Source organism: Panthera pardus, unplaced genomic scaffold, assembly GCF_024362965.1.
Source record: "Panthera pardus isolate Hobbes unplaced genomic scaffold, ASM2436296v1 HiC_scaffold_2, whole genome shotgun sequence".
In the NCBI taxonomy this organism is placed as follows: domain Eukaryota; kingdom Metazoa; phylum Chordata; class Mammalia; order Carnivora; family Felidae; genus Panthera; species Panthera pardus.
In genome coordinates, this window is record NW_026526765.1 from 33,258,666 (window position 1) to 33,275,522 (window position 16,857).

The 16,857-nt window shown below is 40.0% G+C and overlaps 1 protein-coding gene across 3 annotated transcripts in view; it reads right to left on the reverse strand.

The window, feature by feature from the left end:
• Positions 1-16,857, reverse strand: part of PLCXD3 (phosphatidylinositol specific phospholipase C X domain containing 3) — a 166,371-nt gene that overhangs the window by 34,958 nt on the left and 114,556 nt on the right. The window contains exon 3 of one of the 3 annotated variants that reach the window (XM_019464265.2): positions 11,173-12,449. The exons of the other annotated variants lie outside the window; for them this stretch is intronic. Within the exon in view, the coding sequence (XP_019319810.2) occupies positions 12,308-12,449 (142 nt within the window). The 3' untranslated portion in view covers positions 11,173-12,307. Of the gene's footprint in view, positions 1-11,172; positions 12,450-16,857 lie in introns of those variants that run through there. 3 annotated transcript variants of the gene reach the window in all.

Here is a 16,857-nt window from a genome sequence, read left to right on the forward strand (position 1 = left end):
GATGGATATATGCTTACTTGCAACAGAACCTGCTGCATTGCTTGATGTATTTAAACAATGGAAATGTGATTAATGACAACAATATGTCTTTCTCAGCGCAGCTCCTTGTCAACATTATCTAGCTAGCCCAACCTGTTAGTAGATCCCTGAAGGATAAGTATTTAAGCTATTTGTTAATTGTGGCTAGTCTTTTCTTTACTCCTTGGTATAAACCAATAAAGATGTCAGAAGAATACTACAGATTGAATTTTTGAAAATTACATTATCAATTAAAAAATTGTTACCATAATAAGTTTAGGTGACTTTGGCCAATTATGAATTTGTTAGATATTAATTCATTTCTAAAAACATGCAAGACTTGGTTTCTTTGGAATATGTTCCTCAATTTTTCTTTCATTTTCTTCTATGATATCTGACCTCCAAAACTACTCAGAAAAGACTTAATAGCTATTATAAGTCATTTTAGGAAGTATAAAACTGAAAAGGTGGTGGTCCTTCTCTTCAAGGAGCTCATGGGATAGTCAATCAGTGGTTCTCAAACCAGACCCAACACCAAAATGACATTGAGATCCAGGCCCACTGCAGAATCTCCAAAGAAGGGGCTTGAACACACGTAGATTGTAAAGTTCCACTGGTAACTCTGATGTACAGAATCACTGTAACAGATTTGAGCTTAGTTTTAAAAATGATTATAAGAAAAATAATGAGCAACATAACAGAAATCTGTAATATTAGTGTTAGAGAAAAACAAAACCCCAAGATACATGCTGCAAAATGGCCATGTAACATCTGACCCTTGGTGTGTAGAATTGTCATGTGTATCCACATCTATTGGAAAATCCAAATCATAATAATAAGCTCTATTACAGTAAAGTTCTATTTAAAGTAAATTTAATTAGCCTCAATAATAAAATCTCTTCATAGGAAATTGGGTTCTCGAAGAGAATTATTTACTTTTTTAATTTAGCAGAATGCCTTTGGGTGTCCTCATAAAACTGTTGTTAATAATAATAATGAAAGTCAACATTTATCTCTTACTGTGTACTAGGCTCTAAGCTAAACACCTTGCATGATTATCATGCTATGCTCTTCAGTAGCATTATGAGACAGGTGTATTTTCACTTCTTTTTTCCAGAAGAGGAACTGAGGCTCAGTGTTTAAAGAACTTGCCTAAGATCACACATGGCAAGTTGGCAGAGTCAGGACAAGCGCAGCTCAGTGTCCAGAGTGAATTCTCTGAGCTACTTAAACTATACAGAAAACACAAACAAGATACCCAATGGAATGAACTCATTCCCAGGATGGAGAAAAAATGAAGGAATAAAGAAATGAACAGATAGACTGCTGTGCCACTCTACAGGAAGCCACATCTGACAGCTCTTGCTAATCTCTAGCTTTATATTTCGCTACAGCTTTTTAAAATCTACAACATAAAAAAGTAATATAGTTAAAAGGGACATTTCACTTAATTGACTATTTTAATCTTGAACTATCACTATTTTAGTACACAAGCTCTTGAATCACCAAGGCTCCTTACAGGTGAAAGTTTAAAACTGGAGCTGGAGGTAGCTGCTTTTTGGGCAAGCCACCAAATAGAACACCACACTTATTTTTCTGTTAGCATGTCAATCAGTACACTAGCCAAAGGAGATAATCTGAAAATTGGGTTGCCTTTTCCTCTATCCCTAAAGCTTTGGGAATCTAAAATATTCTGGATAAGAATCAATGACATTCATTGGAAGCCATTTTCACATGTTGGGAAAAGCTACTCTTCTGATAGGACTTTTAAGTTGTTTGTTGTTTGAAATTCCTGAATTTGGAAGTAGATGGAAACATTTTCTTCTCTTTCATTTTATAGTTGTTAGTAAATATGATACTTTCTTATTACTGCTTTGGGCTATTTGTGAAAAAAATCATACAATTTCAGAACTTAATCAGAAACAACTTAGAACGTGGAGTGATGTGTAGGGGCTTAAAAAAGAAACACAGACTCTGAAATCAGGCAGACATATGTTTGTATCCAGCTCTGCCATGGATGCTGTGTAAGGCTGGGTGATTTGGTTTGCTTTGCTAAGCCTCCTTTTTTCCACATATAAAGTAGAAATGAAAATATCTGCATCATTCAATTGCTAGGAGGTCTAAAATGAGAACAGATATGTCTACTGTAGTTATTCAAAAATATAACTTCTCATTCCAATTTCTTTATGTTACAGTTGAGAATGTCGAGGTCAGAAACTGACACCCCGTAAATCATCTAAACTTGAACCTAGGTTTATGGATGTCAGTCATATTTTTGTAGTAATGCATTGATTTGAATAACGAAAGATTATTGATTTAAGTTTTAAATATAGACGTTTTACTTCACTCTCCACTGCTTGCCATTTTCTTAGGATACAGCAACTTCTGGTCAACCAAGGCTACATACAGCTCATTATAACCCTGCAGAGTCCGGGAAAAAGAAAGTCAGTATAATTTATTTGATTTACAGTCATTCTTTAATAATGAACTACCAGTAACAGGTCAGGTCTCTCAAGAGTTGGTATTCATGAACATCTAATTGGGAATTTCTTCCTGTTTTGGTAATAATTCAAATGGAACTAAAGGTTAGTGTTCAGATACCATATGATTAAATTTCCCCTACAAAACATTGTAATTCATATGCCCTTGGAAATTGTCACTCTTACTACAGAATTAGAGTACTGATGCCCGAAGAGAGGACAAAGGCTAGTCAATGCCTTTACTTTACAAGATCAGGAAACCGAAGGCAGACGAAACTGACTTCCTCCAGCTTACATAATTCATTAGTAAATGGCAGTGCTGGGTTCAGAAACCAGTGAACATCTGCTTCTGGTTTATCTTAGCACTTACCACACTATGTTGAATTAAACTGTTCATGAATATGTCTCCCCACTAGAAAGTAACCACCTTGAGGACTAGGGACTGATCGTATCTATTAGTCATTCTGAAGAGCAGGCACTTAGCACAGCCACATAATACAGATAATAATAAACATATTCAAAGACAGACATTATTTTCAAGATCAAGAATATTTTCTCTTATACTACCCTATTCTATGAGGTATGATTCTAAGGTCGTGGGATGTTCTTTTTATAACACACTCCCCCAAAACTTACAAGCTGAAAGTGAGCTATCATTCAGAATTGTTACCTGTGGAGATGATTGTTCACTTATTCCATCAATGGTAGGATGACTCAAACCCTTTTTATAACTCCTCTATTGAAATTGCCTTCAGAGTATGTTCATGAGGCACATATGAAAAATCAATCTCATTATTGTACCATTTGGATTTTGCCTCCAAACAGCATTTATCGTCTCTGTTCACCCACTTTATTTATTAAACTTGGCTCCGAATGAGTTTAGGTTGTTTCAAAAACCATTTTACCCTGAAAAGATAAAGATTTACCCCCACTAAAACTGGTCTTAAAATTGCTTCAGTATCACTTGGATGGATAAGTAAATTCCCAAGGTGACTACTCTGAAGGCAGCAGACACTGAAAATGTATAAATTTTGGCATATTCACTTAGACAAAAAAAACAAGCCATATAACTAAATATTTTATGTTTCCCTAATCCCTGAGCAGTTGGTATCATTTGTTTAACAAGTAAAGGAGTTGAGCTCCAGAAAAAGTAACTGTCATAGATCTGTGCAGTGGCTGCTCTCGGCCGGGGGTTTTCAACTAGAGGGAATTTTCACATGTACGCATGTACACACACACACACACACACACACACACACACACACACACCAATGTCTGTAGACATTTTTGACTGTTCTGACTGGAGGTCAAGGTGCTGCTGGAGTCATGTGGTAGAGGCTAGGGATGCCGCTGAATGTCATACAATGCACAGGACAGTCCCTCACAACAAAGAATTATCCTATCTAAAATGTCAATTGTGTTGAGGCTAAGAAATCCTGCCCTAGGCTGAGAATTCTGACTCCCAGTCTCTTTAGCATCCTTCAGTGGCGTCAGTATTAATATCCCTGTGTCCTCATGTCTCCATAAGTACATACATGCATTTTTCTTTGGTTATGAAAGAATAAATGTATCCCCTGCCGTTTGCCACTTGAAAATCTTTCTTTGCCTTAAGCTCCTTTACCAAAGGGTACTAAATTGTCACAGAGGTTGCCTGGAGATACATTTGGCATCTTAAAAGTCTAATTGGCAGGAAAATTAAAGCAACTTAAAATGTGTGCGCTCTTCTGAGAGATGTGCTATTCCCACCCTATGTTATTAGATCTCACAGGCAGCTGGGGCAAGAACAGCTGGGACTTCCTGCGCTACGTTTTGCCAAGTTGCTATAAAATTGTCCCTTTTCACTGCAAAACTGAGAAGGAAGAGAGGGAAAAATAGACCAACCATATTTGTCAAAAGTTGCTTCCCAGCTATCTTTCAGAAATCCCAAAGGTGGCTCCCTTGTCAAGTTAATTCAATAAGTGAAGGAATGTACTTCATTGATATGTACTTCTGATAAAAAAGGAAGTATCTTGGCATATACAGTGGGCAGGACAGAATGTCAAACCTAAAAGCATATTTTTCTACCTCAAAGTTAAAAAATAAGACATGAATCACATAGTTGCCAAATTTTCTCAGGGGACTTGCTGAATTTTGTGGTCAAAAGAAAAATCCTTTCGCATAATGGTTTTGTTTTCCCTTCTCTCATAAACAGCCATCACTAACGCCAGTAAACACACAAAGTGTTGGGTCTTTGAAACCACCACAGAACTCAACTTGTTGGCCTAGTTTGAACCTTATTGCCTGGAAATGTTCCCAAAATCAAGCAGAATTTTCTACCTTAGAAAAGATGCGTTTACCACCGTCAATGGTCAATGATTAGAGAACCACAAAAGTAGACCACATCTGAGTAGAGAAAATAGACATACTTTTGATATTTGTGTGCAACACATTGCAATGGTTGGAGGAAGGTAAAGGGCAGAGATGGTCAGTGTATTATTATCCTGAAATATTAGATAAGTCACTTTTGTCATCTTTCCTTCTTTTGAGCTCCTATGGCATATGAAATCTACAGGTCAAAATGTTAGTACTAGTTGCAAATTCTGTCATGTGCCATTCTCTAATTCTGTCTCCTATATAAATCTCAAGTTCTAAAAAGATTACCCTGTAACCCAAGGATCAGGAGGCAATATTTTATAAGACAGTATACCATGCCTCTCCTATCCCCACTTCAAGCCCACAGCATGGTCTTAACACATTCTTTTTGGTTGAGTGACTGGCTGATTCAAAAGATGGATGGATTCTTGAGCTGGGACTCTAAGAAAAACTACTTTGGTCACTTTAAAAAGAGAAATTAAAATTCTCTACATCCATAGCATAAAAAACATTCACCAAGTGGTTTATGCTATTTTCTTCTCCTCTCTATCCCACCATATCTAAGTTCTATCTGAATTTTTAGCAAGAGTTATAGAAAGACAAAAGCCTCAAAATATCACAAAGATAAGCGATGCAATGCTGGGATAGGGAAATAAAATTTCACAACTCAATTGCCAAAGAAATACCTCAGGAATTACTGTACTTGTATGCTCCAGAACAATCTTGAAACTAGGTGAGAGCACCACATCTGGTCTTTGAACACTTTCTGTACCTCCAATCAGAAGATATACTCTCACAGATGCTGAGAGAAAAGTAGATTTCTGTTTGTTTTCATTACTTCTCTCTTACACCTTTCAACACACACACACACACACACACACACACACACACACACACACATCACATCACATTTTCAATCTCAAGCTGGCTACCTAATGCTACTTGGAGCAGAAAATTGTGGACCATTGAATACGCCTTTATTTGCACAGCCCATGTCATAGAGACATTAAAACATCTGCCTCAATGTCCATGGTATTATGGAGTCTCTCAGTCCTTATCAGATACAAGAGTATTGGCCATATCCTGTTTGGGGGCTGCTTAGAACACAAGTGTAAAGTGTAAGCCCATAGTGGTAATGAGTTGTGTGTGTGTGTGTGCAAAGGTGTGAAATTCTCCTTCTGTCTATAAAACCAGGTAGAAATGCATGTGGCAGCCTGCTCTGCTTGTGAATGGCAATAAGGGTCAAATTCATTACACAAACGTTCAACTGCTAACCAGTAAATGTAAAACTAAGACAGGAATAAAACTAAGTTTCCAGGCTATTTTTTTTTCCATCATATGTCCCCCAAATCAACACAGGGTATCTGTTGACAGATTTGACTTAGACTGAACTATCTAACCTAGCTTCCCTACAATCTCTTCACTAAAAGCTACTTCTTACAAGTATTTTATTTGGAGAAACAGGCCATCTAAATTAAACTCTTCAAAAATGAACCAAAACATCTGAAAAATGTACATTCATGAATAACTTGTTACCGTGTTATTTAGCCTCTTGACTGGTTCATTTTCAACCCATAGTTAAGTCATATTGGCAACAGCTTTTCTGCTTAGTATTCAGACAGGCAGCAGCTACGCGGTGAATTCGCTCAGTTTTATATTGGCCGAATCTCCCATACATTTCCAAAGGGCAGCCTGTGCTGTTAGCATTCACTAATGAAATCACACATTACAGTCTCACTGCCACATACCGCTCCTTCAAGAAAGGATGTCACAGCTCCAGAAACAACTTGTAAGCTTCTTTTCTTTTAACAGCTGAGGCCACAGAGAAATAAGTGATGAGGGGGTGGGAGGAAGGAATATTCTAAAGCAAAAATGCAAGCTATACTTGCGATTTCTGAAAAAAAATCAATTATGACAAGCAAGTTTCTATCTATCCTTGCCTAATTACTTTCAGTACTTTAAAATAAGTTAATGAGCGAGGCTACAACCCCAGACACACAGATCAAGAGCCGGAAGATCTGTGCTCTACACCATGAAGCCAAAGATTAGTGTCTGCTGCCGATGGGTGTAGTGTTTGCTTCTGAAATGCCCCAAGGCCAGAGAGTCTGAGAAAATATCATATTTACAGCTTTTTAAATTGTTGTTATAATGAGAATATTACGGAAGAAAATATTGTATCAACTGAATGTGATAAATTAAAAGCTGAAATGTCATTGCCTAGAGTGGTGTTAGTTAACTCATTTGAGATTTCTGTAACAATTTTGTTAGGTGGGGTGCAGGTAGAGCAACTCCTCACCCTTTTATCCTTTCACAGAGAGGATTTAGCTCATACACCTCACTGAAATAAGTATTTATACCTGTTGGAGTCACCCTTGGGAATGCGTAGATTAGCCACCCAAAGCTGTGTCTACCAAGTGCACCCAACACAAATAAGCCTGCTAGTGCACCCATTCAAGCAAGCCCAGGCAGATATGCCTCCCCCTGCCATAAAGGGCAAGGAAATGGGGCGCCTGGGTGGCTCAGTCGGTTGAGCGTCCGACTTCGGCTCCGGTCGCGATCTCGCGGTCCGGGAGTTCGAGCCCCACGTCAGGCTCTGGGCTGATGGCTCAGAGCCTGGAGCCTGCTAACGATTCTGTGTCTCCCTCTCTCTCTGCCCCTTCCCCATTCGTGCTCTGTCTCTCTCTGTCCCAAAGATAAATAAATGTTAAAAAAAATTTAAAAAAAAATAAATAAAGGGCAAGGAAACAATTCAGTTGTAAATGTGACAGTTGACTCTCCCCTTTGGCTTCTTTGTGCCCTCAACAAGTTGTGAAACTTTGGGAAGAAAGTTGGAATAGTCACCAATATCAAAGAATCAGCAATTCTCTTTATAAAATTCTGTGTTCTCACATTTTTTTCTCACCCTCAACTCCTTTGATATCTACCACCTGGGTTCCTTATATTTGCCATTCAGCCCCAACCCTTTCTCAATGAGATAGGCAGAAACTTAAGACTGCAGAGAAAGAATATCAAGACTGTCAGTATGGCTCAATGTGAAGAGTTTTCACTTTCAGTAGACGAACCTGGGCTGGGGTATCACCAATTCTTTGATTGGCTTCATTATCAAAATTGTCTGGGCTCCTACATAGATACAGCCTCACTTATTTCAGTGAGAAAAAGAACCACAAAGAAACAGCACATGGAAAGCCTAATTCACACCAGAGGCTTTAAACCAAATGGAAGTGATATTTCTTCCCTGCATTGCACTGAAAAGGGAGAAAAGAAATTTAAAAGCCACCCCTGACATTTAGAAGCTGGCCTGACACGCACAACTAGGCCTATTATGTTCTTTTTGGACCCGAACAATCTCCCAGAATACCAACCTCAGACTAGGTTCCTTGAGATCATGAGACAGTGGGATAAAAAAGGATACTTTAATTTTGTCTAAGCACAAAAACAAGATCACCCACAAAGTAACCAAACATCTACCTCTCTAGACTAAAATAAATGACTGCACCTCCTTTGCCAATTATAGTTTATCCTTCTTCTGGCCATACAGATAGGAGTTATTCATGGAGAGCATGGGTGGCTCAGTCAGTTAAGCGATTGGCTCAGGTAGTGAGATTGAGCCCTGCACTCTGCGCTGAGTGTGGATACTGCTTAGGATTCCCTCTCTCCCTCTCTCTCTGCCCCTCTTCTCTCTATCTCTCTCTCAAAACAAACAAACATAAAAAAAAGAAGACTTGGGGTGCCTGGGTGGCTCAGTTGGTTGAGCATCAGATTCTTGATTTTGGCTCAAGTCATGATCTCACGGTTTGTGGGATCTAGCCCCATGACGGACTCTGCACTGACAGCTGGGAACCTGCTTGGGATTCTCTCTCTCCCTCTCTTTGCCCCTTCCCCTCTCGTGTGCTCACACGCTGTCTCAAAATAAATAAATTAACATTAAAAAATATTAAAAAATAAATAAATAAGTAAAGGCTTATGGAGATACCCACTTATAGAATTATCCGTGCCTTTTCACACAATCCAATCTAGAGAGAACCTCTAATTCCTTGAAACTTTCCCCAAGTCACTCAACCTAAGCCCCAATTCTAGAGGGCTTAAAATCCCTTCCGACCCTCTCACTGGGATGTATCATGGTTCCCAATGGTGGGAGTTCTCTTTTGCTGCAACAAGGAAGGTCAGTGTGTTCAACTATATATTTGTGTCTAGTGATGTGGCAATGCTTCCCCTTCCCCCAGTTTTCAATAAGGTCTCTCCATAGTGGAGCTGTTCCCTTTGAATGAGCGCTCAGTGGAATGGGCTTGTGCTTCCCTTCAGGAGCCCTGTGAGTACAGGGCAGAAAGGGAGCACCAGCCTGAAGGCTCTTCCTTGCGCCTCAGTATGTGGCCTGTGCTGTCCAGATCCGACCCATTTTACTTCTTGAAACAGACACCACTTACTGGCTCATCTACTGAAAATATGTGCTTTGGTTCATTTCAAATCCCAAACAAGCCTCCTTATTCCTCAGTTGCTGGCTGAAGTCTCCAAATTACTGTGCCACAATCTAATTGACTAAACATCCCTGCTGCCTGGGCCCTCCATCTTTATTCCCTCTGCCCACCATCAACCCACCTGCTCTCAGCTTTTTGTGAATGCCAGTTACATACTAGGCTACTTCCTTTTCAGATGTTAAATTCAATCTGCTAAGCAATTCCCCATAAGAAAATTTAGATCCAGAGATTAAAGTGGGTAAACCTCTATCCTACGCCATGCTTGTTAGACAAGTGTACGTATTTTCCCTCCCCCTCTCTCACACACACCCTCTCTCCCCTACACACATACTCCCAAGTTTCCCACTCCTCCACACACACTCTCTCTCTCTCTGATACACACATGCACACACACACACACACACACACACACACACACACCAGGCACTGAATGGGCAACTGACTTCCCAACAGCTTGGCATTCTCTCTAGTCTTTGACTCTCCTGACACAGATAATGAAAGATGCCTGCCTGTATTCACCTGTCATTTAATCATACAACATCAGCAGAATGAAGGAGAAGGTGAGCTTTGATGTGCACTCCTGTTTTAAAAATTCTTGGGTCAAAAGCTGTTAAAACAGAGAGGGGTACAGGCAGCCCTCCCTCCTGCCACACCCCAGCAGGACCCAGGCAGAAATCATTCTTGTGTCACACGGCCTTATGGTCAGAAGTTGTTATAGAAACTTCTTTTTACTGTTTGAAATCAGGACTGGGGAGGCCACTGAGTTGCAAATGCTGTAATGTTAATTGGTTTTGGTGGAAGACACAGAGTCTCAAAGTTACTAACGCTTCTTGCAAAGGAATGTGCTTTTGGGCCCAGGGGAAAAGAGTCTCTCCCCAAAGCCTTGCCCATGTTTCTGCAGCACAATAATCCTAGGATAGAGTTATGTGACATGGGAGAGAAGATGCATGAGAGACAATAGTAAAGGACCAATTTTTTCTGGAAATCAGTGACGGTAGCTCTACCTTAGTGACAGAACAAATCTAGCACAGTCTGTGGGTAGAGAAATCATGGCTTAAGGAAGAACTACCTGAATCCGGGATTGGAAGGGGACTGATAAATTTTGGGGCTGACTCTCTCTTTCCAGGTTTCTTTTTTTTCTTTTTTTGTGAATTGATTAACTTTTATTTATTTTCTTTTTTAAATATGAAAGTTATTGTCAAATTGGTTTCCATACAACACCCAGTGCTCATCCCAACAGGTGCCCTCCTCAAAACCCATCACCCATCCTCCCCTCCCTCCCACCTCCTACCAACCCTCAGATTGTTCTCAGTTTTTAAGAGTCTCTTATGTTTTGGCTCCCTCCCTCTCTAACTTTTTTTTTCTTCCCCTCCCCCATGGTTTTCTGTTAAGTTTCTCAGGATCCACATAAGAGTGAAAACATATGGTATCTGTCTTTCTCTGTATGACTTATTTCACTTAGCATAACACTCTCCAGTTCCATCTACATTGCTACAGAAAGCCAGATTTCATTCCTTCTCATTGCCACATAGTATTCCATTATGTATATAAACTACAATTTCTTTATCCATTCATCAGTTGATGGACATTTAGGCTCTTTCCATAATTTGGTTATTGTAGAAAGTGCTGCTGTAAACATTGGGGTACAAGTGCCCCTATGCATCAGCACTCCTGTATCCCTTGGGTAAATTCCTAGCAGTGCTATTGCTGGGTCATAGGGTAGGTCTATTTTTAATTTTCTGAGGAACCTCCACACTGTTTTCCAGAGCGGCTGCACCAGTTTGTATTCCCACCAACAGTGCAAGAGGGTTCCCGTTTCTCCACATCCTCTCCAGCATTTATAGTCTCCTGATTTGTTCATTTTAGCCACTCTGACTAGCGTGAGGTGGTATCTGAGTGTGGTTCTGATTTGTATTTCCCTGATGAGAAGTGACATTGAGCATCTTTTCATGTGCCTGTTGGCCATCCGGATGTCTTCTTTCCAGGTTTCTTGAAACCAAGTTCATCTGTGGCTGGGGTGGGGGTTGAGGTGCAGCTTGCCTACAGAGGGGAGCAGTGTTGCTCAAAGAAGGACTCACCTGGAGGCTGTTAGAAATTGAAAACTCTGAGCCACAGGCTTATGAATCAGAGCCTCTGGGAAAGCACACAGGAATTTGCATTTTCACGAACGCTTCTTAAACACGGCCCCATTTGTCTGGAGCTTCCATCTTATTTACAAGCCAGACTCCTCTTTCTAATGGTTCAAAAGACCTAGATTCTGAATTGATCCTAGCACTGGTTCAAGCCCCACTTGAACAAATTATTTAGTTTTTCTGACCTTCGGTTTCTTAAATTGCATATCAAGAATAATACCTGTTGAACAAATGAGGCCTCCATAAGTATATGTTGAAGAAATTAAACCTTATGATGAAAGCATCTTATGAACAATGATTATTCTAATGCCGATCTTCCATGGTCTCCTTGACATTCTTTCTCTTTAGGCATGTGTCTCCTGAGGAGGCCACTTTCCCTTTTACTGAAGAGACTAATCCATTATCAGCTGTCCCACCAGTGCACTGACCTATTGGGGCATGGCAGGGGTGGCGGGGTGGGGGGTGGGATAGGGCAGAGGCAGAAAGCTGCTCTTCATAGAGATTGGTGCTTTCTCATGTCACCCTGAGCTGCCTTTGAACCATTCTGAGTCTCCACCCTTCGTGAGCTCCCTGAAGCTGCTAAGGTGACGGTGCTGCAGGTGAACAACTTCCCAGAGTCCAGCCCCACACCTGCTGGGTCCAGGCAACAACAGGGTAAATCGGGCAGCAGAAATATTGTTTGAGGTATGGTTGTGAACTGGGGTATGTCCCCATAAGATGGAAATATTAGAGTTTATTGTGTTCACGAGGCAGAAAGAGAGCCCATGAAAGGTCAGCCCTGCACAAAATCGATGGCCCACCCCCAGGTCTGACGTCTGATCCTCTCTGGTCAAGGTTCTAGGGCACCTTGTTATGTTGTGCACGATGCAGATAGAGAGCCGGTTGGCCCTTCCATGTTGGTCCCTGCAGTCTGATGGTCGCTGACTTTTCCTAGCCTTCTTGTCCACCCTCTGTCCTCATCCTTCCCTAAGGTGTAGAGGACAAAATTCTGCCTGCAAGCCAAAAGACCTGGATTTTAATCCCATATTTGCTGCCAGTTACTTCTGTTACTTCGGATAATCGTTTAGCATACCTCTGGCCTCAATTTCCTTACTCAACGGAAACAGTCAAATGGGCAATCGAGGCACAAGGCAAGGAGGTGGAAACAAGTCACCTTTAAATTTTCCCTTCCTTTCTGTTATTTAATAGTGGTGCTTCCATGAGGGTCCCCATGACAGCATTCTACCTCGGTTCACTTTCTTTTTTTTTTTTTTTTAAGTTTATTTATTTTGAGAGCGAGAGAGAGCATGGAGGAGGGCCAGAGAGAGCAAGGGAGAGAATTTCAAGCAGGCCCTGCACTGCCAGCGCAGAGTCCGACATGGGGCTCGAACTCACGAACCCTGAGATCATGACCTGAGCTGAAACCAAAACATTTCAAATCTACTCTTCTCATTAGCTTTGCCTACCCCAACTGTGGCATACGTTTCCCTGCCAAACCCCTAGACCTGACTCTGCCCTCCAAGATGACAGATAACATATTATATGTACCCACTGCTAAGAAACGTGAATTTTACCTAGTTTGCAGGAGTAGGCATGGAACTTGGAGTCAAGCAAATCCAAATAATAATCCTGGTTTTGCTAAACCAATATGAGAGTTTTGAGCAAGGTACTAGACATTTCTTATCCTCAGTTTTTCAACTCTAATGTATTTAATAATACTTACCTTGCAAGGCTGGAGGGAAGATTACATGGATAAATTCATGCAAAGCACTTAGTACAGTGCCTGGTACATAATGTGGGCTCAACCAATACAGGAGCCTTCATTTTCCCAGCTGGGTGACATTGGTGCTTATTCACAGTCAGCCAACAACCAATTACATGCTGAATATTTTACTTCATCCTCCAAACAATGACTGTGATGATGAGGGAAAATGGGCAGGGCAGTTAGCACAGTATTAAACAGATGTGGAACACTTAAAATAGATGATAATGATGATCATAATCATTATCACCACCATCATCGTCATCATCTAAATTACTGGCCTGTATAAACCTTGTCTTAATTAATTCAGCATCAGTTTACTTGCAAAGACGTATTGCTCCTTAAATATTCCAACAGGTGGTCTAACTGATTTTTTTAAACTAACAAAACCTATAATTTAATAAACTTCCATGAATTAGAGAAGGACTTGACTCAAGTCGCACACCTTCTTTTTAAGAACGTGTGAATTCCGTGGGGGTGAGGTGCAAAAGCTGGTGTTTGAAAAATAAATTAAAAATAGGTCTTTAAGAAATAAAAATCTGTGTCTTTTGGCATTACTAAAATGTGGAAAATGCATCTGCAATATTTGGAACCAGTGGCCAGATTGAAAGCTACACTACCTGAGTTGAGTTGTCCTAAAAGCCACCTACACCTTCAAACACTGTTTTCTAAATGCATGTGCTCACAGTTTTGTTAGTCCAAATATTAGACGCCATAAAACATTATAGAGAAACTAGTCACATGCAGGATCTTAGAACTGTAGGATTTTAGAACTGGAAAGTGTCTTGGAAATAATCTAGTTCAAACTCCAAACTTTGCAGGGTGAAAATACCTAAGGTCCAGGAAGATCTTAAAATTGCCTAGCGACTTCTTTGGTGGCAAAGGAGAGTCTCATTACATCTTTTGGTGTTAATGTAGGACTTTCTGAATGAGTACGTTTGTGCACAATAGCAAGAGGAAAAGGGCAAAAAGTCTTCATGGGCTTTATCACTTGATGAGAAAAAAGAAGCACTATGTCTTTGGGAAGTCAACTATTTCGATGACTTTCAGAGGTAAGTAAATTAACTTTGCAAGGAACTATCTAAGGACTGACAATGACCTTTTCCTATAAGCCTCACACAGAAGGCTGAAATATGTCAAATCAAATAAAAACAAAACCAGAGCTTTACACGAATACCATACGCAGGATACAGGCATTCCAATTTGTTTACAAGGAGGTCTTTCTAGTACTTCTGAGACAAACTCTGTTCATAATGGCCAGGTTCAGATATATTTGCAAATCATTTGCAAGTAATTTGCATAGTCCTAGAGAGGAAAAAAAAGTTGATTCTACCTACAGGGTCTGCATTTCTACTTTTTCAATTTTTCTTCCCCCTTTTCTTTTTTCTTTTTTAAGTTTTTTTTAATTTATTTTTTGAGAGAGAGAGAGAGAGAGAGCGAGCAAGTGGTGGGTGGGACAGAGAGAGAGAGAGTGGGAGAGAGAAAATCCCAACCAGGCACCTGTGCAGAGCCTGAGGTGGGATTTGATCTTCCGAACATGAGATCCTGACCTGAGCTGAAATCAAGACTGGGGTGCTTAACCAACTGAGCCACCCAGGCACCCCTTTCTTCCACCTTTTTCAGTGACACAGCTCTACTATTCCAGATATGTAAACCAGAGCCAAGTGAAAAGTTCTGAATTAGAGCAGATGACTGAGGACAGTTTTTCAAAATTAATTCTATGGGCTGTTAATAAGTGCTATCTGAGAAAATATTAAGTGTTTGCAAAACATTGTATTAGTTCAGTTTAAACAGAATTCTTTGTTAAAATGCTTGTTAGTGACTTTTACATGCTATAAAGATTGTGAATCTTTTGAGAGACTTAAGCAGATATCTAATTTTCAGCACTTTCCTAACTTACTTGATCTTTTTCCCACAAATCCTACTTTACTAATACTATACTATAGCATAAGTAACCAAAGAACAGTTTGACTTATAACTTGCAAAGACCTAACTGCATGAAATCCTATAAGAGAAAAAAATGAAAATCTATACCTTGAGTGGATTTTTCTTCTTGACCTCCCAAAGGCTATTCCTTACACAGGTAAAAGCAGGGTATGGTTCTTGGCCAAATGCAAAGCAGGCATATTAGATGGGAAAGTCTTTTCCTAAATATAGAATGAGGCAACAGAAGGTAAAGAAAGGAAGGGAAGACTCCTTTCATGCCCAATATGTAAAATTTAGAGATGAAGCTTCCTTCATTAAAGATGTAGTGAGAATAAAGAATGTTGTCATTGGTTGATTCCCAGTCCCCTCCTGCCTTCCCTACCTCTAATGGGTCCTCAGGGACTTCTCAAAATCTGGGGCCTTTGTGGGGTGTAGTTGAGAACAACACATTCTTATGTGTATACACTAGAACTCTCTCATTTTTAAGGATGTAAGAGAAGTGGTAAGTTGTTATTTACCAAAACAATGAACTGTTGTATAAGGTGGTGCTATCAAATACTGTCTGATGGGACTAGCTGGGCCTTAGGGCCAGAAATGAGGAGAATAGTTTGGCATAATAATCTAGAGGAGAGTGTGGAATCTCCAAGACAATGTGTGCCTAGGGAAAGAAAAGAGATGAGAAAAAGAAAAGGAGAAGGAGGTGGAGGAGAGGGTTTAGTCATAAGACTTGAGCATGGGGTTAAAGTGAGATAGACGTCATCTGGGGAAGATATCCTGGGCCAGAATATTTGTACTTATAGACAAGTCTAAAGTTCAATTTAAAATTAATTGTATTATTATAATTATAAAACCAAACCTGTTGTCTCAAATCCTCAGTAAAATCTAAAAACCATTGTAGAAATTGAGCAAGAAGCAAGTTTCAGGTTCTACAGGGTCATGGAAAAGACACATGGGACAATCAACCCATAAAGTGATATAAACCAGAAGCAGCAAGCATTCATACCATAGGAATGTAAGAAATCTAGACATTGGCAGAAATCCTAGGGAAGGCGTTATACTTGCATAGGGTATACAATGAAGAGCTGGGGATCACATTAAAATTTTAAAGAACAGGAGATCTCAGCTAATATCTGAATAACAGAAGGAAGTTACAATTCTGTATGGAGGAATGCCTCAACTCAAATAGCTTGTGGCTTTCACTGCCAAAAAATGCCAATAATTTGCCACTTGAATTGGTTTATATTCCTAATGATCAATTGGCCACATCCACCGGATGCTTTACTCATACTTTAAACTTAGCATAACCTTGACTGTAGCTTCCCCACCTCCTCCCTAAGTCTTTGTTTCCTGATTCTGTAAATGTCTGCATCACTCATTCTACTTCTCAAGAAGAAACTTTATCTCTAACTCTTTTCTCTCGTTCACACCACATAGCTAAATAGTCAAATAATTCTAATTTTTGCTGTGGGATACCATCCCCTTCTGTGTTTTCTCATTTCCTCAGTTTAGCTTGCGTTACCTTGCTGAAATAGCTCCGAGCACCTCTTCACTGTCCACTCTCTCCAATCCTCTGCCTCCACGCTACACCAATTATCTATCTAGAATGCAGATCCAGTCAAGTCACTATGCCACTAAATACAATTTTCTAGCTCCCCATTGTTCATAAGATGAACTTCTTTCTTTAGCCTGGCTAAAGGCTTTCTTACAAGTGTGTTCCTGCCCCACTGCAAGCT